Raw genomic sequence first — 26553 nt, forward strand, 5'->3', positions numbered from 1 at the left:
ACAAACAAAAACTCCCTGAGACTGGGAATTTATAAAGAAAAGAGGTTTAATTGATTCACAGTTCCACATGGCTGGGGACGCTTCAAGAAACTTATAATCATGGCGGAAGGTGAAGGAGAAGCAAGGCACATCTTACATGGTGGTAGGAGAGAGAGAGAGAGAGTAAAGGGGGGAAGTGCCACACTTTTAAACCATCAGATCTCCTGAGAACTCACTCTCACACTATTATGAGAACAGTGTGAGGGAAATCTAACCCTACAGTCCAATCACCTTTCACCAGGTGTCTTCTGTGATACGTGGGGTTTACAATTTGAGGTGAAATTTGGGTGGGGACATAGAGCCCAGCCATATCAGCTCCTATGGCATTGACTTACTACATTATCTTAGTGGACTTTCATGAATGACAACTTGCCACTCAGCCATGTCGTTAGCACATTGAACCCTTTGTCAGCACCCTGATTTATATTCCTTTGTGTGACACAGTGTTTTGTACATAGTTGTAAGTCAAATAATTACTGGTTGATCATTCCAAAAGTCCTTCCTTGATCTAAATATTAGCATATATATTTTAAATTTTTGTGTCTGAAATGTATATATTGAGGTTGGGTGTCTTTTATTTGAAACATTTGATTCGTGAGAAAAGTGTCAGTTTTCTAAAATGGAATATTTTATCTGATATTATAATAAAATGAAATCCTATAGTTGAAGGGGGATGTGTTATTGGAGAGAGCCATAAGTAACCATTTCTGTGGATTTTCCTTTAGGTTGATGCCGTCAGAATTGTTCACATTCATTCTGTCATCATCTTACGACGTTCTGATAAGAGGAAGGACCGAGTAGAAATTTCTCCAGAGCAGCTGTCTGCAGCTTCAACAGAGGCAGAGATATCCTTACTGGTCGATAGAAGCTTTTATGTGCTCTGGGGTTCCTGGGCCACATTGCTGCTTGCTTGCTGCAATCATCCTACTTTAGGTGGTTTCACAAATTTTCTTCCCTTAGATCCAATTGTTTGGTTATTAGAATTTCTCTTTCTTCTTTTGAGTGGGTTTTATTGGAAGAATTAGAAATTTTCTGACATTCCTGCTCCTAAGTGCCAAAAGATGTCAGGGTCCATCACTGTGACAATGAACTCTGTGTGGAGTCCCCTCCATCTTCCTCCCTAGTCTTCTCTCCATTCCTCCCTGCCCCTCCTTCCAGTTTTCCTAGTGTCATTTAATTTCTAGGCCATTTGCTACCTTGGTCTCTATCCTCTTGAGAGATTCTCCTTTGTGACTTCCTTTCAAAAAATGCAATGCTAGGAACTGAATGCAATGTTTCATGTTAAATATAACCCCAAAATGATCAAATGGGGCATTTGTTTCCTGTGATTTGTTTCAGTATGTTACTGAGTGCCCTGACTGGCGCCTCGTGAGTGTATATGAAGCTGATCCCCATCCCGCTTTTGTTTTCTTGAGGAATGCCGTCAGAAGTTCTGGTAGTTTCCTCACATCCTTCCGCTTCAGTGATCTGCTGAATGCTCAAGTGGGACCCTCAAGTGCGGATATGCAGGCTGTCTCTGCAGCTCTCCTCTGTGGTCCTCTGCCCTGCAAACTTCAGCTGCAATTACTATTTGTTAAGCACTTACTAGGTGTTTGCCAGGCACTACGCTAAACACCGTGTGTGGATTATTGCATTTACTCTTCACTGCTCTGAAACATTATTCCCCTGCCTCAGTCTGCAGCTGAAGAAATGGGCTAAGAGAAGTTAAGTAGTTTCTCTTGTCATTTGAAAACTTGAAAATATATCTTAGAAATATGTATAAAAAGGATTATTTTAATATAAATAATTTGCAGGAAAACTAATCAGCATTTTACAGGATAACAGCAGCAGTCTTGAAAGTGACAACTTCTGACGATTTAGAAAAGCTTTTCAGATAGCACATTGGTAATGATTCGAGTGATCAAACATCAGCTAAATGAAACTTGAGGATGTAACTATATACGGCATTGGAAACCATATGGTTTCTAGTTTAAAAAATTTTGGCTTTAAATGGGCGTTATGGGAAACTCAGCATTAACCTTATTTCATTCTTTTGTTGCCATTAAATTGCAATAAGCTTATTTTAAACTTCAGGGTGCTTTCTGAGCCCTTATTAGCATTAGAAAATTTTGTTCCCACATTTTGAAAGTACCTTGACAGACACACAGGTTGGCTGAACTGACAGGCCGCCCCATGAGAGTTGTGGGCTGGTATCATTCCCATCCTCATATAACTGTTTGGCCTTCACATGTTGGTGAGTATCATGGGTTTGCAATGTTTATTGTTCTCAGAAATTAATATCATGTTTCCTTCTCCATTACATAGGGTATGGTTATTTTAAACCAAAATTCGACTGTCCTTAAGCAGACGTCACTATTTTGATTTATTTTGTTATGTATTAAAAGTAATTATTTATGTCATATTGATTGTTTTTAATAAGTCTGTCAGTTGATACAAAAAAATTAAACTGTTAACTGAAAATTGCTGATTGCTGAATATCATTACTGTCCAGGATACTCCCATTCTGCAGACTTAAAGGGCAAAATTTGCAAAATTGATTTTTACAGTTGCTGTTTACGTATAGTCCATTGGAGCTCTCAATATATATCTTTACCCTTCTAATCGGTGTAATGTAACTAAATTGCTTTCTCTCTACCTTTACCCCTTTTTGAGAATCATGATTTTTTTTTTTGTCCATATCTTCCTCTCCAGAAAGGAGAAAAGTAACTTGGGGAGAGTGAACTAATATTCACGAGCACTTAACTATGTGCTAATGGTTTACAAATGTTTTCTTCTCCAATCCTTGTGGCAACCTGTGAGTTAGAGATCTTACCCCCATTGTACAGAAAGGTAAACAAAGACTCACATGAATTAAGTGGCAGAGCTGAGGTTAGAACCCAGGTCTGACTGCCCAGCCTGCTCTTCCCACTGTGCTAGTACTAGTCATATGGGTTTGACTTGATAGCAAGTTCTAAATTCGTTTATGCTGTGATACGAATGGCAAAAAATCATCAGTGGTACAGTCCCAGACTTTAATGAAACACGAGTGGTCCTAAGAAATACAGTATTAATTCTCAGTCTTGGGTGGGTGAGGATGTTTCTCAGAATCACCTGAGAAAGCTTTTATAAAATGTACCTGCCCCAAATTAATCTTTCCTAGACCGTAACTCAGACCTACTGTGACAACCTCTGGGAGTAGGTGTTAGGTGGGGATATTGTTGAACACCCCCAGTTAAATACCGATTTAGAATAAGGGAGATGACAGATCTACCTTCTCCCAGATTTGCCAAATTTTAACATTTTGCAACATTTGCTGTATCATTCTCTTTTACATATATGTATATACATATATGTATATTCCTGAAGTATTAGACTAAGTTGCAGACATGGTACCTTTTACCCCTACTCTGCACTATGAATTTCCTAAACACAAAGAAATTCTCTTACATAACCATGGTACATTTATAAAAACTGGGAAATTAACATTCATATAATACTATTATTTAAATTACAGACGTTATTCAGATTCTTTAATTGGCTCACTGATGTCCCAATAAAGTTGTTTTTATAGCTATTAATATGTTCCTGTAAAGCCTTAATGTCACTGAAAAAATTCAGTGTCTGATTTGTTTTCCTGTCACTGTCAACACTGAAATCAGATTGGCCTAAAATTTTTCCCATGGTAGTGCCATCAGCCAGAAAGAATGAAGTACCAACCACTAATGAAGAAAAGTTTGACACATATATTACTGAACAATTATTTTCACTATAGTAATAAGTTACAGTGGGAAATAAATACATAAAATTTGGTGGTAAAAAGAAATTCCCTACGAATTTAAGGAAAAAAACCTTATAAGTATCTGAAGCAGAGCACCCAGAAAGTTTCAGAGTTCAGAGAACAATTGAATTCTCTCAGGGGAGAAGATCTGAGCCATTAAACAAGAACCCAGGTAGGTGTTTGTAATGCAGCAGTAGTGGGAACATTTCAATCTTTATAGCAGTTAGGAAAAAAAAAAAAGGATATTGCAGAACGTAACTGAAAAAAATCAACTCTAAATTATGAAATGATTAAGGAGCCATGTGCTCCATAATTTAAGACAAAATAGATTTGGAGTCCAGAGTGTAGAGATCCTACCTGAACAAGTATTAGAATATGCAATAAAGGCTATGTGTATAGAAAATTTAGAGAGTTACCACAGCATGAGGGTTGGGAATACCAGCTTTGATTTAGTTGGGGACTAGGTCTGTGTTAGCATCTTGTTTCAGTCACTTACCAGTTGAGAAAATATTTTAACTTGTCTGTGCCTCTCTAGTTTCCTCTCTGTCAGAAAAGAACATAGTCTCAGAGTTGTTAGGAGCAGTGTATGAAATCATGTATACGACACCTTGTCCAACACTTACCATGGTAGCTGTTCACCTATAAAATGAACAAGAAAAGAAAGATGCCAAAACATTTATTTGTAAAACTCTCAAGGACATGGAGAGAGTGTATGAAATATCTATATTGAAGGGCAGACAATATTCAAAGGATTAACAATGAGGACACATCAGGTCTCTCACCTGAGATCTCAAAAATATTTACAGGCTGGGCATAGTGGTTCATGCCTGTAATCCCAGCACTTTGGCAGGATGAGGTAGGAAGATCACTTGAGGTCAGAAGTTGGAGACCAGCCTGGCCAACAAGGTGAAACCCTATTTCTATTAAAAATGTAAAAATTAGCCAGGCATGGTGGCAGGTGCTTGTAATCTAAGTTACTGGGGAGGCTAAGGCAGGAGAATTCACTTGAACCTGGGAGATGGAGGTTGCAGTGAGCTGAGATTGTACAACTGCACTCCAGCCTGGGCGACAGAGCGAGATTCTGTCTCAAAAAAAAAAAAGTACAGTAATGAAACTATGGGTACAACTAAAGAAAAATAATTGCCCAACTGAGCTGGCATTCACACTCATCTCCAAACAGCCTTTTAAGAAGTAGTACCTTATAAATGTATGCAATTATGATTTGTCAATTAAAACTAATATTTAAGAAAGTAAACAAATGGGAATAAAAAGAATTGAGTCTAACAGAGCCACTGTATTGCAAACCTCAGAAAAAGTGAGCAATGAATAAAAACTTTAACTACCTTTAACAGGAAAAGAATTCCAAGCTGTGGTAAAGAATGGCAACTGAGAAAGAGTGAAATCTTTTTTTCTGTTAAAAGAAAGGTATAATTTTAGTTGGCGAGGGAGAGTGATGTGACCATTTCAGTGCTTTTTATGATAAGGTAATTAGTGCAATTAGGTTAAGTTCCAGTGGGCTAGGTAACACTGCTTTGAACATAATTTAAAGGGATCATTCCATAAAACGATTCTTCAGGAAATTTACTGGATACTTGTATGGAATAATAAGGTCATGGCTCCTGCTGTCCTAGACCTTAATGATTTTGTTGAGGGGAAAACAATGAGTAACATGATAAAGAAGAAATGAGATGTCGTCCATATAGAACATTAGTGCTTGTAAGTATTAACAGGGGAAGCACCTATAAAAATAAAGCCTTGGGATTAGGAAAAAAGAAGAATAAGATTGTCTTTTATTAAAGACAAGCTGCAAACCTAAAGACTTGAAGAGAAACTAACAAGCTAGGTTAAGCCATATGGGGAAAATAAAGACCTGCCATCATAAGCTAAAGGGTAGGTGAGAGAAGATAGGTTATTCATTCTATAACAAAAGGCACAGTAGCTAAGGAAACTAATGAGACTGAATTATGTGCCTTACCATAGCAACACTCATGTACACAGGATAAAGTTTTACATGTAAGGAAGGGAAACTAGTTGAAATAGAAGAACTTGATAATCCACTTTCAGAATGTATTCATTCCTTCAAAAGAACATAAAGTGAGTTGGCCTTGGGTTGAGGTTGGCAGCGGAGGGGAGAATGAACAAAAGCAAGGGTAAGGTAGGACAAGCACACATACAAAGACTTTAAAATTTCATATTAAAAGAATTTTAGTCTTACAGAAAAATTTCAAGAATAGTATGAAGAACTAGATGCAACAGTTGTTAACCTTTGGTCGCATTTGCTTGATTATATTCTCCCTCCCTCTCCAGCATACACACATGCACATGTGCACACATGCTATTTGAGAGTGAGTTGCAGACATGATGCTCCTTTACCTTTAAATACTTGATTGTGTATTTCTCAAGATTAAGGTTATTTATTTCCATAACCACAGTGCAATTGTCAAAATAAGCACATTTAATAAATACAATCTTATTGTGCAGACTACACAGAGCTTATTCACATTTTGCCAGTTAACTCAATATTGTCCTTTATGGCAGTTTTTTTCTTTCCGATCCAGGATCCAATCTCAGATCATGCATGACATTTAGCCTTCATGTCACTTTAGTCTCCTTTCCTCTGGACCAGCTCCTTAGACTTGTTTTCCTCTTTCATGACATAGACATTTTAGGAGATGGACTATTGCTCCATGTCTGCTGTTTGCTTATGACTAGGATAGGTTACACACTTTTGGCATGTGGTGCTAGTTCTTTCTCAGCGTCTCCCATCAGGACATGTGTGATTTCTCTGCCTCACACTAACATTTTCATGCCGCTGATGAGGCAGAATTAACAAATGTGAGTCAAATGGGAAGAGGTGATAACAAGCCTCTTCTCAGCTTGTCCATTTGTTGAACAGATACTGAGGACTTGCCCATGCCAATTTGTAATAATATCTGCAAAGCCAATTCCACAATTGGGAAGCTGTGCATGTTCCATGATGTCTCTGATCAGTGTGCTCCTACTTTCTGCATTTCAAACCTCTGAATTCCCCATTTCTGCTTTCACGTTCAGCAATGTTATCTAACATTGCTTCCCACTTTAATAGAGAAAACAGGAAGTTGTTTTTTTGTTTTTGTTTTTGTTTTGAGATGGAGTCTCGCTCTGCTGCCCAGGCTGGAATGCAGTGGCGCGATCTCGGCTCACTACAAGCTCCACCTCCCGGGTTCACACCGTTCTCCTGCCTCAGCCTCCCGAGTAGCTGGGACTACAGGCACTCGCCACCACACCTGGCTAATTTTTTGCATTTTTAGTAGAGATGGGGTTTCACCGTGTTAGCCAGGATGGTCTTGATCTCTTGACCTTGTGATCCACCCGCCTCAGCCTTCCAAAGTGCTGGGATTACAGGTGTGAACCACCACGCCAGGCCCTAAAAAGTTTTTTTAAAGTAGGATAGGCCAGGTGTGGTGGCTCATGCCTATAATTGCAGCACTTTGGGAGGTTGAGCTGGGAGGATTGCTTCAGCCTGGGAGTTCAAGTCCATCCTGGGCAAGATGGTGAGCCTCTGTCACTTAAATTTTTTGTTTTAATTAGCCAGGTGTAGTAATGCATGCATGTATTTCCACCTACTCAGGAGGCTAAGGTGGGAGGAACCCTTGAGCTCAGGAGTTGGAGGTGGCAGTGAGCTGTGATTGCACCACCATGAGCCAGCCTGAACGACAAAGCAAGACCTTGTCTCTTAAACATTTTCACCATGTAGCTCCTAAAAGGAAATGAGAAGGCCTATTTCTGAAATGTTTCCATGTCCCCTTGGGGACATTAAAGAGACATTAAAAGAGAATGTCTATTTCAGGCAAGAATAATAAAATGGGTTTTTAATACTACATATGGTTATTTCATCATATTTCTTAGGAATGGTGCTGTGTAATATCACAGTGCACAAAATCACAGATTCTTCAAGAAAACTGGTTCTTAAATACCCACAAAGGGGCCCAGTACAACCTGCAGCCTGCTGCATGCCTGTGACATTTAGTCTAACAGCTTAACTAGCCCTCTGCTGTACTTGCCATACAGAAAAGCTGAAACCGCTGGTTTCCGGGTCAGTTTACGTGGTCCAATCCCTGACCTACTTTCTTCCTGAGAGACCCAACCAGAGGAAACTCTGACCAAAAGAGCATCTCTTGTGTACCAGGCTGGAGTTCAACAGAAAACAGATAAACAACCTCCAACTTTTTGTCCCTGGGTCTGAAGTCACATCCTGAAGGGTTTGGTTACACCAGTAATGAAACATACATGGTTTCCTATTGCTTTCCCTTCTTGATCTCCCTTCTTAATTTCCGGTGAGGATAATGTCACCAGAAGGTTCCATCTCCCTCTCTCAGTAACAGGGAGAAGTGAAACAGGCAATTAGATCTCATGCAGGGTCTTGGCTTGAGCCTTGGGGCAGTTTACAGAGTTTCAGTCTTGACCACGGAGATCTTTACCAATTTGCTGGGTAGGTCCATGGCTGCCTGGTTCCCCCAAGACTGCTTTGCCATGACTCTGAGGAACTGCTCTTTGGTAATTTCAGGAGGTTCTTTCCATTTAAGGGTTCTTCAGACAAAATGTCTGAAGTGCTCTCAATATGAGTTTTGGTAGCGGCCAGCCTGGGTCTGGGAGCAGAGGGATAGGATGTACCCTGCGTGGTCATGCCCAAGGGATTCTGATTATTCATCCACAACACACCTTGGGAATCATGAACCTCCCATCTGTGGTCACAGCTGTCTGTCTAGTGCTGGCTGATGTCCAAGCTAACAGCTGCCCCACTGGGAAACTTCATGCTGGTCACAATGGCATCTGCATCCTTTAAGGAGGCCATATCTGGTCAGAAGGCATGTCCGAGAGAAAACAGTGTCTGGAGTGACTTTTCCCAGCAACATGCATGGGATGTCCGCATTGTGTACCCAATCTTGTAGAGAACCCCACCTGCCCGCCTGCCCTCCCTTCCTTCCTCCACTCCTCCCTCTCTCCCTTCCCTCCCTCTCTTCCCTCCCTCCCTTCCTTGCCCAGGCTGGAGTGCAGTGGCGTGATCTCAGGTTACTGCAACCTCCGTCTCCTGGGCTCAAGCAATTCTCCTGTCTCAGCCTCCCAAGTAGCTGGGATTACAGGCGCATGCCACCATGCCCGGCTAATTTTTGTTCATTTTGAGTAGAGATGGGGTTTCACCACATTGGCCAGGCTGGTCTCAAACTCGTGACCTCAGGTGATCCGCCCGCCTTGGCCTCCCAAAGTGCTGGGATTACAGGCATGAACCACCGCACCTGGCCGGCCCCTTCTTTAGGAAACCGAGAGAAGCCCCTGCTCACAGCACCATCTGGTGGATCCTTGTGTAAGAACTGGATTAAAGCGCTTGTAAAGTCCAGAGGAAAGGCGTTCCCAGTCTCTCGGCTTCCTTCTCTGAATGGGCCTGCCCCCTTGAATAGGCGGTCGTCTATTCAAACCAGGCAGCCTCTTGCAAAGCACGCCCATCCCTGTTCTCGAATTACCCTAGTGTTGGCCAAATAATCGGCTCTGAAGGTTCAGTCCACTTTATATAGCCGATCCTCAAAAACATACAGCAAGCAGCAGCTGTTCTCATCTAGTATATCCCAAAGATGGCCAGGCGAATGCTCCGATGTCATTAAAGCATCTCATACCTCTGTTGGAGGCTTCTGAAATAAGTCTTTGGCTGTTCTGAGAGCACCAATAGGCTTTTCACTCAGAGAACAGAAGTAGATTTGCGTCTGGACCGGAAGCAGAATGCCTGAGAGAATATCTGAGCGGATACTGAGGGGCAAGGGTGAGTGGTGCAGGGTCCGAGGCTGCTGAGATGAGAATGAGCGTCCATAGGATGACAGCTCTTCAGGGGCAGCAGTGGCTGGAGTGGGTCCCTCTGAGCTCAGGTGGTCTCCCAAGGGGTAGCCAGTGCTCAGAGTGGGTACATCCATTACGATGGGGTGCCAGAACGATCCCTCCCGGAGAAGGTTCGCCGGCGAGAAGAGTATGCTTTCCCACGGGGGAAGATGGCGGTACAAGGGTCTCCCCTGGGAGGGTGACCAAGGCCAGTCTGAGCCTCTGGGGGCCCAAGGTCGGGGACTCTTGGTAGCCAGTGGACGGGCAGGGCTGACTCGCTTTGGCAGACTCCGTCTCAAAAAAAAAAAAAAAAAAAAACACACAACCAAGTTGAAGCGTCAGGGTAGACAACTATAGTTCTGGAGTTCAGAGTAGAAGTCTGGGACTGGAGATTGTTGGGCAGGAGTTGAGAGTGGCTTCAAAGCCACGAATAGATGAAATCCCCCAAAGAGTGACGGTAGAGAGACAAAAGGACTGAACACTGACCCTGGGCCACACCAATATTTGGAGACTGGGAACATGAGAAGGATCCAGCAACAGAGACAGGAAGTTAGAGACAAGTAGAAAGAGTGAGAACGTGAGGCAAAGTGAAGACTGTTTCAAGAAGGGAGTGATCAGCTGAGATCAGGTAAATTGAAGACCAAGAATAAATCATTGGTGACCTTCACAAAAAGCAGTTTGGGTGACATGATGGGGACACTAGTTGTTTTCAGTGGTTATAGATAAAATTGAATGGAAGTGACGTTTATGAAGCACCTTTGATGTGTTAAAAATTTTGCAATTTAAAAATTACAGAAACCCTATGAGAGAAGGCATGATGTTTATTCTCATTTAACTGATAAGGAAATAGGCTTAACAGTACCAAGAATTTTACCAAGGTCATATAGCAGTACAGAGACCATTTTTACAATGCTATGCATGTTTAGCAGTATTTTCAGCCAATTCCCTTTGTACTCATTGCTGAGTACTGTTTGGTGTCAGTCTTTACTTAGGAAGACACTGGGGAGAAGTCAAAATCCAGATCAAAAAGGTATACACACAAAGAATGTTGAATGTAAGCCATTGGGCAAAACTGTAATCAGCAGTGTTTCATGGTGACATGTGATCTTTTGTATCCTTTATAAACAATGGTCTGAAGACTAAATTTAGCCTTTGGAGTTTCACTCTCATTGCCCAGGCTGGAGTGCAATGGCACGATCTTGGCTCACTGCAACCTCTGCCTCCTAGGTTCAAGCGATTTTCCTGCCTCAGCCTCCCAAGTACCTGGGATTACAGGCATGCACCACCATGCCCAGCTAATTTTGAATTTTTAGTAGAGAAGGGGTTTCTCCATGTTGGTCAGGCTGGTCTCAAACTCCCGACCTTAGGTGATCTGCCTGCTTCGGACTCCCAAAGTGCTAGGATTACAGGCATGAGTCACCACGCCTGGCCATTTTTGGCATTTAATATTTTAATCCTTTCTAATGTTGTTCTTTGGTGCAAGCCTAATAAATATGTTCACTTTCCTAGAAGCTGTCCATCAAAAGGCTTTTTCTAGGAAATACTTTCTCTCCTTCCAGGGCCTTTCTTTGAGTCTCCATGGAGGAAATTATCAAGTTTTGGGGTAATTGAAATTTTTAACTTCTCTTTCTATACCACATTCCATAGCAGAGCTACTCTTGGGCTAGGCAGGCTAGAGTTATTAATGAGTTTTATTATTTAATGGCAGACTTTCGATAGTATTACCCTAACCTAGCAAAATATTTATACTTTGACATTGTCCTTAGGATATATTCCTGTTTTGCCTATACAATCTGAATCCTAGGGAGATTATATGTCACTGTTATCTTTAAATCGTCAAGTCTGTGAGACACAGTTTATTGACAGAAGATTTTTAAATTTTCATTTATTTTCAGATGTTCGCACACAAGCCATGTACCAGATGATGGATCAAGGCTTTGTAGGACTTATTTTTTCCTGTTTCATAGAAGATAAGAACACGAAGGTATTGTGTGTGCGTGTGTGTGTGTGTGTGTGTGTGTGTGTGTGTGTGTACACACAGAGTAGAGAAAAATCTCTTTGCAATTTTAATAGGATGGCCAGGAAAGGTTTCAATGAAAAGGGTCATTGAGTCAGGACCTGAAGAAGGTGAGGGAACAAGTCTGGTGGATTTCTTGGGGAAAGAACGTTCCAGGCAGAGGAAATAGCCAGTGCAAAGACCCTAAGGTGAGTGTGGCATGTTCAGGAAACATCAAGGAAGTTGGTGTGGCTGCAGCAGAGTGAGGAAGACCATGACCATACATCCCAGTTTGCCTCTGTCAGTCCCAGTTTTACCCTATTATCCTACTGTCCTTCCCTCTTGGAAGTGTCCCAGTTTGAATGATAACTCATTTAGTTGTCCTAAACGAGGTCCAGATCTTGTAAGGCCTTGACTTTGACTCTGACTTGGGAAGTAACTGGAGGATGACTTTATGTTTTAATGGGATCTCTCTGGCTTCTGTGTAGACTGAACAGTGGGCAGAGGGTGGGGGTGGAATCCATGGCATCAGTGAAACCTGTTAGGAAGATACTGCTGTAATCTAGACAAGAGATGATGGAGGTTTGGTTATGGTGGTAAGAGTGAAGATAATGAGAAGTGGTTGGATGCTGAATGTAGTTTGATGACTAGTAATAGTAACAACTACCATTTATCACCTATTGTATGGCATGTACTTATTAGGTGCTTTATATAAATATGCTGTAACCCTGACAACCCAGAAGCTCATAGAGCTTAAGCAGTTTGATCAGTGGCCAGTCTTGCCATTCTGTATTTGAATTCTGTTTGAATTTTATGTTCAAGAAGTTATAATATGTGTCAGTTCAAACAAAAAGAAAATTACTACTTAACATTGTAGGTATGAATTCTGCTAAGAATACCAATAGTGTCTTATTTAGTGCATTAGTTATATTCTCAGAATCTGTGTTAATAATGAATATTTTCCATAAAATCAGTTTTCCAGAAACACTACAGTTCAGTACTTTGAACTTTATACATCATTTGATATGCTTTCAACTTTGTAATCATACATTTATTTATTTATTGTCATCATAAGTAGTTGTTGAATAAGTTTGTCAGCTTTCAGTATAGCAGTTTGAATGTTCAGGTTCTTAGGTTCCTGGTTCTTGTATTTGTTAACAATTCCCTGCTGTTACATGAGCAGATGTTTGGTTGTGACCATCTTATGTTGACTGAGCATATGATCCTTTTTCAGAAATTGATTTATGGCATATTCCATCTTAGGAATCTCTTTTAACCTTCTACTTCTAGAGGGGCTTTTGGGGTCTTTCTCAATATTAATCTTTCTTTCTGTGATATTTCTTTCTTTCTTTTTTCCTTTGATAGACTGGCCGGGTACTCTACACTTGCTTCCAATCCATACAGGCCCAAAAGAGTTCAGAGTAAGTATTAGAGAGACTTATGTGTGTATTGGAGGGCTGTATCTTGTCTTTGCTGTGTCATAAACTTGATTTAAATGTTTGCATAGATCCATTTCCTTATTGAAATCTAACTTAATCTAAATTAGCAAATCTTTTTTTTTTTTTTTTTTTTTTGTTTGAGACAGAGTCTCACTCTGTCACCCAGGCTGGAGTGCAGTGGTGTGATCTCGGCTCAGTGTAACCTCCACCTCCCGGGTTCATGCAGTTCTCCTGCCTCAGCCTCCTGAGTAGCTGGGACTACAGGCATGTGCCACCATACGCGGCTAATTTTTGTATTTTTAAGAGAGATGGGATTTCACCATGTTGGCCAGGATGGTCTCGAACTCCTGACCTCAGGTGATCCGCCCGCCTCGGCCTCCCAAATACTGGGATTACAGGTGTCAGCCACTGCACCTGGCCACTAGCAAATCTTAATTGAGTACCTACTATATGCCATGTTAATTCATTGTCTAATTGGGAGATAGAAGCAAATACTGTTACCTTTTTTCTTGTAATATTTATCAATTTATTATTATAGCATTGTTTGAAATGTCAAAGAATTGGGAAAAATCAGATGCTCATCAGTACAGAACTGATTAACTCAATTATAATACATTCATATAATGGAATAAAGTGCAGCCATTAAAAAAACAAAAACAAAAACGAGGAAGCTTGATAGTAGTACATAAATATCTCCAAGATATTTTGTTAAATGGAAAATTCAGGGTAGAAGAACAGTATGCTACGATTTGTGTAAAGATGTGGAAGAGAAATAGATAAATACCTAGTCAAGAAATATTAATTTAAAAAATTTAAAAATTTTCACCACACGATTACATGCATATGCGTAAAAATATTGAATGGTACAGAAGTGCTTATAATAAATAGTTTCACTCCTCAAATGGAACCACTTCTTTCTCCTAATTTTCCTTTTAGTTCTTCTGTTACTTTGATATCTCCAAATAATATACTTATGATGTTCTTTCTTGATTTACCAATTTTGGGTGTTTTCTATTCTTCTTTATTATTGTGTTATATTGCTCTCACAAATGAGGATTTAGCTCACTTACACTACCCCATCTCCATTCTCCTCAATGTAGTTATGTTACTATTTTTTGTTCTTCTGTTGGTTACTTTTCTAATCTTAAAGTTTGCTTATTTCTTCTATTAACAATTGACAGTAGACAATATTTTTTGGCTCCCTGCCGCCACTTGTAGTTTTACCCTAAGCATTTATATTTTCACAGTTGTAAGCATCTGTGTTCTGTGTTGTAACCATAATTGCATTTTCTGTGCTTTGTCTATGGTTGATTCTGAGAGTAGAAAATAAAGTGTTTATATTGTTATTATTATGTAAAGATTATTCCCTGTACAGCCAAGCAGTGTAGTGTACTATGATTCCACTTCCTTTCTTATATAGCTTTTTGTTTTTTACATGGGGTTTCGAGTGGCTTTTTCCCCTTATTTTTCTGCCTTTATCATCTCCCAGAGCTCTACATCCTCAGAAGTAATATTAAAATATTTGGAATCCTTGCTTTTCCTAGGATTGCTCCCTTGAAACCCACTATCCTCTTACCCTAATCTGGTATCTTCTCTAGGCTTACTGCACAGCTGACATCCTGGGACTTTCCTTCATTATTCTCCTGGATTGGATCCATTGTGGTCTGGATTTTGTGTTACCTTTCTTGGTTCACTGTGTCATTTTGCTGGAAAAGACTCTCTAGTAACTTCCTAAGTTTTTAAACATCCAGTGTTACTGATGATAAGCCTTTGTAGGGCATTTTTTTCCCCTCTCTCTCTGACAGCTTTTAGATATCTCTCTTTATTCTTGATGTGAAATTTTCTATGATTTTCTAACTATGATATAGTTAGAATGTGGATATTTTATTCAAACTGCTGTACACTTCAATCAGAAAGTACTTGTCTTTCAGCTCTGGGCAATTCTCTATTGTTTTTTGTTTGTTTGTTTGTTTGTGTGTTTTGTATCCCCAGATAAAACAATCCACAACCTACCTAGTTCCTGGAGAGAGGAAATCTTATTTGTAACTCAGTCCAATTCCATAATTTAAACAGTTTCTTCAAGTTTATATTGGTCTTTGGGGAATGACTTCTCATTCCTTCAGTTACTTCCGTTACTCCCCATGTTCACTCTAAGATGGCATCAGAAGTATTGGGAAGATGACTTAAATAAACCTACACTGTAAGGAAAGGAGGCTTTCTGGTCTCATGCTGGTTATGGTGGTCCTTGTTCTCATGGTCAGTGTTCTCCTTAATTTATCCAATATAATCCTGTCTCATGGACTTGAATTCCTAGCAGAAGGAGATGTATCACCAGCTTCCTCTCTCACAGCTCTCTCCTTCCTTTTCCCACTAAGTTAATAGGACAGAGATATCATAACCTTTTCTCTATTCTTTGATAATTCCTCCCTATTGTTTTCCCTTTTTCTTTCTAGAACTCTCCTATCAGTCACAATTTAAAGGTCCTAAATTGACCTAATGACTCTTTTTACCCAAATTTTCTGTGTCTTTTATTTTGTTCTAGTTTCGGATTTTTAAAATTTTATCTTCCAACTGTTTTTTTTGGCAATTTTATATTTTTAATTTTCAAGAATTTTTTCTACATTTGGTGGTTATTCCCATTTGACAGCATCCCTTTTTATTTTATCGATATGATATTGAAATGTTAGATTGTCTTCTGTTTTTTACAGTTACCTGCTTCCTCTGATAATTTTTTTTTGGCTTAGTTTTTAAAATCTTTCTTGTCTATCCCTTTTTAAGAATAAAGCAACAAACAGTGAAGTGGTAGCTCATTATTTGTGGCCTTGGCTTGTCAACATGAGGCTTCACTTTAGGGTGAATAGGTTGGGAGCCAGCTGTTTTGTTCAGGTATCACTCAGTGCTAGACCTGAGATATCTTGCTCTGGGACACGAGTCTTAGCAATTGCTGTCATACTTCCTCCCAGACAGTTTATCATTATTATTGTTATTATTAACTATTAAGTAGAAGAATTCTTGATGCTGCTGTTACTGCAAATGATAATGGTTATTATTATTATTATTTTGATGTAAGAATGAAAGCTTGGTTATTAAACATTTGGTGTATACACAGGCCAAATCATGGAGGAAAACAAGAGAGGAGTAGCTAGAGTCTCATGTTTCTGATAGGAGGAACAAAAGGGGTCCAAGAAATCACATAAAGGGAGGAACATGATAAAGCAACTTCATAAAGTTGTTTATAAATTTCTGGGCTAATACTTGAGCAATGTATGCATGGATCTGATCCTAATTAGCATAATTTAGAACAGAATTAACCAATAGACCACCGCATATATCCTATACTGACCACTAGGTGGTGCACATGCAGGTATGAACCGAAGACCACTACAAAGGCTCTGAAAAATTAGAACCACTGCCTACAGAAGGCTGTGGAAAATTGAACTTGACTCTAACTAGGTGGATTGTGTGCTGAAACAAAAGTAACAACATTCTCCATAGAATATAAACAAGATCCAGTGTGTCAACATAATATTCCAAATACTGGGAATCCAATTCAGAATTACTTGGTATGTGAAGAACTGAGAAAATTTCAACTTGCATAGAAAAGGACATTAACAGATGCCAACAATGAGCTGACACCCATGTAGGAATTGTGTAATAAAGACTTTAAAGCAAACACAGGTTGAGTATCCTTTATATGAAATACTTTCAGATTTTAGATTTTTTAAGATTTTAGAATATTTGCATTATATTTACTGGTTCAGCATCCCTAATCTGAAATATGAATTCCACAGTGCTCCAATGATCATTTTCTTTGAGTGTAATGTTGATTCTTACAGAATGAGAATATTTTTGTATAGCTGTACAGTGTGTTTTAAGCTAAGTGTTATCAGAGTCAAAATATTAAAAAGTTTATAAAGTAAAAAAGTTACAGTAAGCTAAGGTTAATTATTGAAGAAAGAAAAAATTTTGTTTTTATTTTTATGTATTTATTTTTTGAGATGGAGTTTTGCTCTTATCACCCAGACTGGAGTGCAACAGCAGGATCTTGGCTCACTTCAACCTCCGCCTCCTGGGTTCAAGTAATTCTCCTGCCTCAGCCTCCCAAGTAGCTGGGATTACAGGTGTGTGCCACCACGCCTGGCTAATTTTTGTATTTTTAGTAGAGATGGAGTTTCACCATGTTGACCAGGCTGGTCTTGAACTCCTGACCTAAGGGGATCCACCCGCCTTGGCCTCCCAAAGCACTGGGATTATAGGCATGAGCCATGGTGCCCAGCCAAGAAAGAAACAATTTTAAATATACTGTAGCCTAAGTGTTCAGTGTTGTAAAGTCTCCATTAGTGTACAGTAATATCTTAGGCCTTAACATTCCCTCACCACTCACTCAATTACTCACCCAGAGCAACTTCTGGTCCTGCAAACTCCATTCATGGTAAGTGCCCTATACAGGTGTACTTTTTTTTTTGGTTTTTTATTCTGTATTTCTACTGTACCTTTTCTGTGTTTAGATACACAAATACTTGTCATGCATCATTAGGCAATTTCATTGTCATGCAAACATCATAGAGTGTACTTATACCAAACTAGATGGTACAGCCTACTGCATGCCCAGGCTATATGGTATAGCCTATTGCTCCTATGCTATAAACCTACAGAGCATGTTACCATATGGAATACTATAGGCAGCTATAACACAATGGGCTGGTGGGAAGGAAGAATGTCAAGTAACTGTTTAATGGGTACAGGGTTTTATTTTGGAGTGATGAAAATGTTTTTGAACCAGATAGAGGTGGTAGTTGTACAATATTGTGAAGGTACTAAATGCCGCTGAATTGTTCACTTTAAAATGGTTAATTTTATGTTATGTGAATTTCACCTAAATTTTAAAAAAGATGTAAAAGGATTTGAATGGATGCTTTTTCAAGGAAGATATACAAGTGGTCAATAAACATGTGAAAAATTGCCCCAAATCATTAGTCTTTAGGGAAATGCAAATAAAAACCACAATGAGACACTACTTCCCACCCACTACTACCCAATGTTGTCTACAGATCCAATGCAATCCCTATCAAAATTCCAATAACATTTTTCACAGAAATAGAAATAAAATCATAAAATTCATATGAAACTACAAAAGTTCCTGAATAGCCGAAGCAATCTTGAGAAAGAAGAACAAAGTTGGAGAAATCACACTATGTGATTTCACAGTATATTATAAAGCTATAATAATCAATGCAATATGGTACTGGCATAAAAATAGACACATAGACTAATAGGACAATAGAGAGCCCAGAAATAAACCCATGCTTATGCAGTCAAGTAACCTTCAACAAAGATGTCAGGAATATTCAACAGGAAAAGGATAGTCTCTTCAATAAATAGTGTTGGGGAAACAAGATACCCACATGCGAAAGAATGAAAGTGGATCCTTATCACACATATATATAAAAATCAACTTAAAATGAATTAAAGACTTAAACATAAGACCTGAAAGTGTAAAACTACTAGTGGAAAGCAGAGGAAACACTCCTTGACATTGGTCTTGGCAAAGATTTTATGAATATGACTCCAAAAGCACAGGCAACAAAGGAAAAAATAAACGGGTGGGACTACATCAAACTAAAATGTCTACACAGCAAAAGAAACTGAACAAAATGAGAAGGCCACCTACAGAATGGGAGAAAAATATTTGCAACCCATATATCTGATAAGGGGGCTGACATCCAAAATAATACGAAGAACTCATATAGCTCAATAGCAAAAAACCCAAATAATATGATTTATAAATGGGCAAAGATCCTGAATAGACATTTTTCCAAAGAAGACATATAAATGGCCAGTAAGTACATGTAAAGTTACTCAACATCACTAATCCGAGAAATGCAAATAAAAGCCATGATGAGTTAGGATGGCTATTATCAAAAAGTAAAAGAAAACAGTATAGAGATTCCTCAAAAAACAAAAAATAGAACTCTCATATGATTCAGCAGTCCTATTTCCAGGAGCATATCCAATAAAATTGAAATCCGTATCTCAAAAAGGTGTTTTAAAAAACAGAAAATAACAAGTGTTGGCAAAGACACGGAGAAGTTGGAACCCTTGTACACCGGTGGTAGAAATGTAAAATGGTACAGCCACTGTGGAAAATGGTATGGTAGTTTCTCAAATCAAGAATATTATTACCACGTGATTCAGCAGTTCTACTTTTTGGTATATACCCAAATGAATTGAAAGCAGGGTCTCTCCATCCTGGCTAACACAGTGAAACCCTGTCTCTACTAAAAATACAAAACATTAGCCTGGCGTGGTGGTGGCACCTGTAGTCCCAGCTACTCGGGAGGCTGAGGCAGGAGAATGACGGGAACCCGGGAGGCAGAGCTTGCAGTGAGCCGAGATCGCTCCAGTGCGAAACTCCATCTCAAAAACAAACAAAAAAAAGGAAGCAGGGTCTTTAAGAGCTAGTTGTGCACCCATGCTCACAGCAGCATTATTTACACTCAGTTTCTTAGCCTTTAAGAAAAATTCTGCATTTCTCTTTATTAATTTGTTCTATTTTCTTTGCATTTTATTGTTGTATTGTTCTCAATTCTTGAGATGAAAACCAGGTTTATTTTCTATCTTCCTGGTTTTCTAATAAATACATTTGAGGTCAGAAATTTTCCTCTTCACTTTGGGCCCACAGGTTTTGATGTATATATAGTACAGTAGTTCCGATGTTTTTTGTTTGTTTACTTGTAAATAATTTGTACTTTCCATTTTTATTTTCTCTTCAACCCTAGGATTATTTAGAAGTGCATTTAAAAATTTAAAATTTTGAAATTTCCAGTTGTTTAGATTTGAGGGAGGGACTAGTATGTTAATTTTTTTTTTTTTTTTGAGACGGAGTCTTGCTCTGTGGCCCAGGCTGGAGTGCAGTGGCGCGATCTCAGCTCCCTGCAAGCTCCGCCTCCCGGGTTCCTGCCATTCTCCCGCCTCAGCCTCCTGAGTCGCTGGGACTACAGGCGCCGCCACCTCACCCGGATGATTTTTTGTATTTTTAGTAGAGACGGGGTTTCACCATGTTAACCAGGAGGGTCTCGATCTCCTGACCTCGTGATACGCCCGTCTCGGCCTCCCAAAGTGCTGGGATTACAGGTGTGAGCCACTGCGCCAGGCCTAGTATGTTAATTTTTAACACTACGTTATGCTAACTGATTGTGGCCTGTGTGATATCAGCCTTATGGATTTTTAAAATATTTCCTCTGTTACCTAGAACAGGGGTCCACAAACTATAACTTGTAGGCCAGGTTGGCCTGGGGCCTATATTTGTAAATCAAGTTTTATTGGAATATAGCCACATCCCTTTATTTACATATTGTCTATGACCCCTTTCCAGCTATGATTGTAGAGGTGAGTGTTGTAATAGAGACCCTGTGGCCCACACAGCTTAAAATATGTCTTTACTTCAAGAGTTTGCTGATCCCTGACTTAAAACATAGTCAGTTTTCACAGCTTTTTCATTTCGGTTGAAAATATGTATATTTTCTCTTGGATATAAGTTCCTTATATCCCTGTTAGAATAAGCTTAAGCTGTGTTATACCAATCCTTATATCCTTCATTGTGGTTTTGATTATCGATATCTGAGAGAGATGTGTTAGCCAGGATGGTCTCCATGACGAGGGATCCTCCCTTGTCAGCTTCCCAAGTAGCTGGGACTACAGGCATGTGCCACCAGGCTTGGCTTTTTTTTTTTAATACAGAGGTGGGGTTTCGCCATGTTGCCCAGGCTGGTCTCAAACTCCTGGGCTCAAGCGATCTGCCCATCTCAGCCTCCCAAACTACTGGGACTACAGGTATGCACCAGTGCACCCAGCCTGTATGAGGTATTATAAATAATCTAGAGATGACAAGTAATCTAGAGAGAATTTAAAGTATATAGGAGGATGAGGTTATATGCAAATACTGCACCCTTTTATATCAGGGACATGAACATCTATGGATTTCAGTGTCCGTGGGAGGTCCTGGAACCAGTCCCCAACAGATACAAAGGGATGACTGTATCTTGTGTGGAGTTTTAGCATTCATCAATTAGTATTTCCTAAATTATGTATTACTAAGATGTTTGTCACATGGCAGTGTTCTAATTCCATCATTCCTTCAACATTTACTAGTGGGTATTCTACTCTAAGAAACAGTTTTCTCTTCTGCCAATTTCATTGTTCATTTATTTATTTATATTAATGTAAACACCTGGATCCTTATTTTATTCAATGGGATTTAATCCATTACTGTCATTAGTTATTTTGAGGCACCCAATGTTTCAGAATTGGCTAGTGGAAGCTTTTCCTGTGTTATTTTGACCTACTCCAATCTTTCTTTGATTTTCTAGCACAAGTAGATGTTCTAGGTTTGTCTCATTCTTTCCTCTATCCAGCCTGGATTCATTGTTTCTCCAAGGAGCCTTGGTTCTTTGTAATTCTTTTCTTCCATCACGCCTTATCACTTCTCTAACCATGGAAAACCCTGATCTACTATTACTACAGATTGGTCTTCATTTTCTAGAATTTTTTGTATATGGAATCATAGAGTATGTACTTTTTTGTCTGTCTCTTTTCATATATCATAATTATTCTGAGATTCAGCCATGTCGTAGCATGTATCAGTAGTTTGTCCCTTTTATTACAGAATAATATTAAATTGTGTAAATATTACCACAATATGTTTATCCATTCACCTGTTGATGGATATTTGAGTTATTTATACTTTTTCTCTATTACAAATAAAGCTGCTTAGAACATTTGTATATAGGTCTTGGTGTGGATATATGCCTTTTGTTTCCTTGGGGAAATACCTAGGTTCACACTGGCTGAACATATGGTAGATGTGTGTTTGATTTCTTTTAAGAAACTGATAGGCTGTTTCCCAAAACTGCCTGCAAGGATTTTAATTGGGATTTTGTTGAATCTATAGATTCATTTTGGGGAGAACTAACATCTTAATAATATTGAGTCTTCCAAAGTATGGACATGGTATATCTCTCCATTTATTTAGGTCTATAATTATCTCAGTAATGGCTTGTGGTTTTCAATATACAGGTCTTCCATATCTTTTGTCATATTTATCCCTATACATTTCATGTATTTATATTATTGTAAATGTGATTGTATTTCAATTTCATATTCATTGCTACTATATAAAAATATAATTCATTTTTGTATATTGAGTTTATATCCTACAACCTTGCTAAATTCAATTAATTTTAATAGCTTTTTTGAAGGGTCCATTGGATTATCTACAGGCGATTATGTCATCTGTGAATAAAGGTAGTTTCACTTCTTTCTTTCCAATGTGGATGCCTTCTGTTTATTTATTTATTTATTTATTTATTTTTGCCTTATTGCATTGTTAGAACCTCTAATAAACTGTTGAATACAGCTGGTAAGAGCGGTCATGGTAACTTTGTTCCTAATCTTTGGAGAAATCATTTACTCTCTTACCATTAAGTATGATGTTACCTGAAGATTTTTTATAGATTCCCTTAATCAGTTTGAGGAAGTTTCTTCAATTCCTAGATTGATAAGAAAATGTTTTCAACAAAAATAGATGTTGTATTTTGTCAAATGTTTATCTCTTTTATAGACTAATTAGCTGTAGTCTTTTGTTATTTCGGTGATTGCCTTAGGGTTTTTCACAGGGTCTGTCAACATTGGCACTATTGACATTTTGGGTCACATAGTTGTGTGTGTGTGTGTGTGTGTGTGTGTGTGTGTGTGTGTGTGTGTGTGTGGTGGGGGGTGGTGGCATTCTGTGCATTGTCGAATGTTTAGCAGCATCTCCGACCTCCGCCTGCTAAATGCCAATAGCACCTCTTCAGTTGTCATAATCAGAAACATCTGCAGACACAGCCAAATGTTTTCTGCAGGGAAAAATTACCCCTGGTTGAAAACCACTAGTTTATAGTATACATGTTTTACGTATCACAGTCTGTCTTTGAGTGACATTTTATTAGTTCATATGTAGTATAAGAATCTTGCAACATCATACTTTCATTTCTCCCCTCCTGGCCTTTGTGCTATTGTGGTCATACATTTTACTTGTATGTATAAGTTTTACTTTAAACAGTTTATTATCTTTTTAGGAAATTTAAGTAAGAAAAGTCTTTGTATTTAACCATATGGTTAGCCATTTCTAGTGCTCTTAGTTTCTTTGTTTACATCTGGCATCATTTTTTCTCTTCTTGAAAGACATCCTTTAATGTGTCTTGTAGTGTAGGTAGCTCTGCTGGTGCTATATTCTTTTGACTTTGGTATGTCTGGAAAAAGTCTTTGCCTTCATTTTTTGAAAGATATTTTCAATGGATAAAGAACTCTAGGTTGCCTTTTTTACATTTAGAACTATAAAGATATTTCTCCACCGTTCAACAAGAAAGTGGCTGACATTTTTACCTTTGCCCACTCTACTTAATGTATCCCTTTTTAAGACTTCTTTTAAGATTTTGTTTTTATCATTGGCTTTAAACCATTTGAGTATCAGTGTATCATAGTGTAATTGTTTCCATGTGCCCTATGCTTGGGTTTCATTGGGCTGCTTGGATCTGTGGATTTATGTATTTTTTTCATCAAATTTAGAAAAACTTCAGCCATTATTTCCACTAGTTTTTTATGTCCCACTTTCTCCTCTCCTTTAGGTATTTCAACTAACCATATTTTTGGCCACTTAACGTTACCTCACAGTTCACCGACGCTCTATTCATTGTTTTTCAGTCTTTTTTTTCTATCTGTGATTTGTTCTGTATAGTTTCTATTACTGTCTTCTAGTTTACTCATCTTTCTTTCTGCAATGTTGAGTTTACCATTAATCCTGTCCACTGTACATTTTAATTTTTATTTATTATTTTTTTTTTTAGAGACAAGGTCTCGCTCTGTCACCTAGGCTGGAGTGCAGTGGCATGATCTCAGCTTACTGCAGCCATCAACTTCTGGGCTCAAGTGATCCTCTTGCCTCAGCCTCCCAAGTAGCTGGAACTATGGGCATGTGCCAATACTCTACTGTACTTTATATCTGAGGCATTGTAATATTCATGTCTAAAAGTCTCATTTGGATCTTTAAAATTTTTTCTTTTCTATACTTAACATGTTTAATCTTCTAGCTTCTTGAACATACAAAATAGTTATAATATTCATTTTAATGTTTTGTCCTCCAATTTTGTCACTAAATCAGCATCATTCTGGGCCAATTCCAATTGATTTCCTCTCCTTATAGGTTGGACTCTTCTGCTGCTTTTCATGCCTGATAATTTTTGATTGGATACAGACATTGTGAATTTTACCTTATTGGGTACTAGATATATTTGTATTCATAAAAATATTCTTGAGTTTTGTTTCAAGATACTGTTAAAGTTATTAGGAAACAGTCCTATCCCTTTGGATCTTGCTTTTAAGCTTTGTTAGGCAGAAACAAAGCAGTGTTTAATATAAGGTTCATTTTTTCCCCACTACTGAGGCAAGACCCTTTTTAATACTCTGATGCCTCTAATATTATGAGATTTTCCATTCGGACTGTTGGAAATAGATGCTATTCCTGGCCCTGTGTATACTTTGGAGTTCGCTCCCTTTAATCCCTTTAGGTTGTTGTTTCTCTGACTGGGTAGTTTGCTCACACACATGTCCAGACCAGTCATCAACTGAACACTTGAAGAGGACCCTCCAAAGATCTCTAGAGTTCTCTTCCTGTGCCAGCTCTTTCCTCCACAGTACTTTACCTTGCAAACACAAGCTGTCTTGGCCTTCCCAGAGTCTCAGCTATATTTTCTCAACTTGGCATCTGTCAAGCTCTACCTGGGGATTCTCCCTGAGCTTCGGCTTGGAAACTTTCTCCAGCTTACCTCTGAGTTCAACCTGATAACTCCAATTCTATTTCCATACTTTAAGGTTCATTCCAGCATTCTCCTTTTCCATGTTTGCAACTTTTTCCTTCAAAAGAGAGATGCCTTGCTTCTGCTAGCCACAATTTGTTTGTTACTCATCCCTAGAATATACAGAAAGTAGTTTCAGAATTGCTAATCTGTATCACTGTGAAAGACAAACCTGCTAACTAGAGATCAAAATTTGTTTACAGTTCTTTTTATTAAGCTTTATTGAGGCATAATTAACATGCAGAATTGTACATATTTAATGTACACATTTTGATGAGTTTGGACATATGCCTAAGAGTATATACTCAAAATACTTAGTTGGATTCAGTCTATTTCCCCCCCTGACCACTTCAGTGAGGTTATATGATTTATTTGAAAGACAGGTTTTTCTTGTTTGCTTGTTTTCCATTTTAGGATTTTCTTTTAACCCATACTATTTTCCCTTTTAGAGTATATGAAACATCAACATTGTTCAAAAAGTCAAAAGTCAGAACTATATAGAGTTAATTTTGTATAGACTAAGATATGAATCTAATTTTATCTCTTTCTAAATGGCAATCCACCTGTTCCAAAACTATTGTTTAAGAAGTTTATGTTAGGTGGGCACAGTGGCTCATGTCTGTAATCCCAGCACTTTGGGAGGCCGAGGCACGCGGATCACTTGAGGTCAGGAGTTTGAGAGCAGCCTAGCCAACATGGTGAAACCGCATCTCTACTAAAAATACAAAAATTAGCCAGGCATGGTTTACCTGTAATCCCAGCTACTTGGGAGGCTGAGGCAGTAGAATTGCTTGAACCTGGGAGGTGTAGGTTGCAGTGAGCCGAGATCGTGCCACTGCCCTTCAGCCTGGGCGACAGAGCGAGGAAAAATAATAATAATAATAAAAAAAGCTTATCTTCATGTCAGCAATTTTACATGGCACCTTTTACCATATAGGAAAGCTCCCTATTCACTTGGATCTATTTCTTAACTTTCTATTCTGTCTGTCCGTTTAGTTACCATCGCATTAATTATAGTGGCTTTATTGTATGTTTTATTATCCGTAAGGCTAGTCTCCATTGTAGCTTTTCTTTTCTCAGTGTTTCAGTGTTTCCCTGACTATTCTTTTTTTTATTTTTATTTTTTATTTTTTATTTTTATTTATTTTTTTGAGACAGCGTCTCGTCCAGTCGTCCAGGCTGGAGTGCAGTGGTGCGATCTTGGCTCACAGCAGCCCCTGCCTCCCGGGATCAAGCTATTCTGTCTCAGACTCCTGAGTAGCTGGGATTACAGGCACGCGCCATCATGCCTGGCTAATTTTTGTATTTTTAGTGGAGACAGGGTTTCACCATGTTGCCCAAGCTGGTCTTGAACTCCCAAGCTGGTCTCAAACTCCCAACCTTGGGTGATCTGCCCATCTCGGCCTCCCAAAGTGCTAGGATTACAGGCGTGAGCCCAGGCTTGAGCCACCACGCCCGTCTAAGACCCTGACTATTCTTACATGTTTGGTTTTTCATGTGAACCTTACTATCAACTTGTCTAGCTCCAAATAAAATCTTTTTGATATTTCCATTGAGATTGTGTTAAATTTGTAAATTAAT

At 38.8% G+C, this 26553-nt stretch overlaps 2 protein-coding genes across 3 annotated transcripts in view; one reads left to right on the plus strand and one right to left on the minus strand.

Annotated features, from left to right (window-relative positions):
• MTCP1 (mature T cell proliferation 1) overlaps positions 1-26553 on the minus strand; it is an 80188-nt gene that overhangs the window by 12431 nt on the left and 41204 nt on the right.
• Positions 1-26553, plus strand: part of BRCC3 (BRCA1/BRCA2-containing complex subunit 3) — a 48032-nt gene that overhangs the window by 4947 nt on the left and 16532 nt on the right. For both annotated transcript variants that reach the window (XM_001097957.5, XM_015128579.3), the window contains exons 4-7: positions 765-884; positions 2185-2272; positions 11539-11627; positions 13005-13060. In XM_001097957.5, coding sequence (XP_001097957.2) covers positions 765-884; positions 2185-2272; positions 11539-11627; positions 13005-13060 — 353 coding nt within the window. The remainder of the gene's footprint in view (positions 1-764; positions 885-2184; positions 2273-11538; positions 11628-13004; positions 13061-26553) is intronic.

Source organism: Macaca mulatta, chromosome X (genome assembly GCF_049350105.2).
Source record: "Macaca mulatta isolate MMU2019108-1 chromosome X, T2T-MMU8v2.0, whole genome shotgun sequence".
Classification (NCBI taxonomy): Eukaryota; Metazoa; Chordata; class Mammalia; order Primates; family Cercopithecidae; genus Macaca; species Macaca mulatta.